At 44.5% G+C, this 2,076-nt stretch overlaps 1 protein-coding gene across 1 annotated transcript; it reads left to right on the forward strand.

Moving 5' to 3' along the window:
* Nucleotides 1–824: 824 nt before the first annotated feature.
* On the forward strand, nucleotides 825–1,060 carry SARC_14266 (hypothetical protein; the record flags this gene model as incomplete). Its single annotated transcript, XM_014291601.1, has 1 exon — nucleotides 825–1,060. A coding segment is annotated over exon 1 (222 nt), but the record flags the coding sequence as incomplete, so codon positions are not given.
* Between the last annotated feature and the right edge of the window lie 1,016 nt (nucleotides 1,061–2,076).

Here is a 2,076-nt window from a genome sequence, read left to right on the forward strand (position 1 = left end):
TTAAACACGACTGAGAGGCAGTGGATGGGTCTATGGAGACGGTTCATACTGATTCATGTGCACGTTTTAGTTTTTTAGCGCTTAATGTGCACTCATGTGCACGTGTGATATATTAATTAGCGTGGCACGTGTTTGCATACTTTTTTCGCGACAGCAGATGTCCCAGAATACTCTACATCGACTTCTATACAGCATTCCCAGAACCAAATCTATGAGCTGTAGCTTAACACACAGATACTGTTTACTTAAATTGGCGAAGAATAAGTGGAAACTCTAAAGTCACACTACTTCGAGATTTGTAGCGCAAAACTAATATAGCTACTAGTAAAGCTGTAGGTCAACATCATTTCACGATTTCGGTGCGAAACATGCACTGAAGTGTCCATACACGACAAATTTAATTGCCTCGAGCATATACACCACATTGCATCATACATGCATATTAACTTGTCACTGATAACAGCCATATTATTATATCATACACATGCCTATTCCTTGAAAGAGAACATATAGAGACATGGCATATATGATTCAGACGTGAGTCTATGGCAATAAAGCTCGCAGCTTGAGCGCTCTCTTTTATATTCTCACGGACATATTGCGAGAAGCAGTAGCAAGTCCGTGCACAAGGGTTTCAGTAACTAGCGTATCTTGTAGTCTGGAACTTGGCAGTCAGCCTGTGATCATAGTCAAACACTCCCGTGCCATCGCGCGGTAGCACTTCACTAGACATGACGTGCCAATAAGTAACACAAGTATACCTGAACACTCCATTCATCACTGTTGCATTGGTTTATGTGCACACTTACAGAGAGGCGTTGTGCAACAACGCAGCGAGATGTCTGTGGATGGGATGGTGATGTATCCGCAAACCGCCACAGATGAGAGTGACACGGATCTGGATGACGCTGACACCAAGTCGGGTACAGGCAGTGACAACGGCGTGGTCTTGGCAACCAGGCAGGCGCACGCCAAAGTGTACAACAACTGCAAGCTGTCGAGCAGCATCCCGCCGGTCGGAAGCTGCATCCAGAAGATCACCGTCTACGAAACTAAATCGGTGAGTGAATACTTGCACTGAAACGGTGTATCTGGGGAAGATAACCGTCTACAAAAGTAATTCGATTAACGAATGTTCTGTAGTTCAGTGTTTCTGGATAAAATTAGCGTGAATGGAAACTCTGTGTTCGATGGTCTAAAGTCAGAAGAAAGCCGTTCACGAAGCTAAACAGTTTTGTGTATGATCGGTATTTGATGGTACGAATGAGTCAGTCGGTGTGTGTATGTACTGCATTAGTCGTTGTATAGACAAGTGCATCGTCTACGCCACCAAAACGGTGTGTAGGTGTACTGCCCCTGGACTCAAGTGGGTCTTGAGATGTTTACCGTTTACGTAATTGGTTTGGCGCGTAGATGTCTTGTGCCCAAGCGAGTACTGAGGTGATTGTCGTCGAGCGATTCGACCAGTTACCCAATGAACTGAAATAAAAAACGTATTGAGAAGATCATCGTTTTCGTTACTGAAGTGGTTTGTCAGTGCGCTGCACGTTTGTGTATGGTGAGATATTCACCGTCTACGACGGACAATCCTTGAGTGGAATTCTGTACTTGAGAGTGTGTACTACTATTAGAAGTTTGCCGTTTACGAAACCGCGTCTTTGGGTGGCAATTCCGATTCCGCGAGTGTGATATGTCTTGTACTGAGGTTTATCTCAGGTGATCCAATGATTCAATAAACCTTTGTAGGGACAGGATGACAGTATAGGTTACAGTCCTGCCAAAGATGTATGACTTCAAGTTAGTAGTGCCACGTGTAGCTACAGATGAATCTCCGCTTTAGCTTCTCACTCTATTCTTGTTGTACCGGATGTGTTAGTATATAGTAAGGTTTCCCTCGGTATGCACTATGGCAATAGCCTGTCACCTGTAGCTAAATACATATCGCTTGCGTTGACCACCACAGATGCTCGTACTGGTAGCCAGAGAACCGAATCTGTTCCGAATCCTGCGCATTCTTCGTGCAAACCCGCAGCAACTGTCCATCATCGATGACAAGGTATGTTGCATAATTTCATG

This window comes from Sphaeroforma arctica, assembly GCF_001186125.1.
Source record: "Sphaeroforma arctica JP610 unplaced genomic scaffold supercont1.4374, whole genome shotgun sequence".
Lineage (NCBI taxonomy): Eukaryota > Ichthyosporea > Ichthyophonida > Sphaeroforma > Sphaeroforma arctica.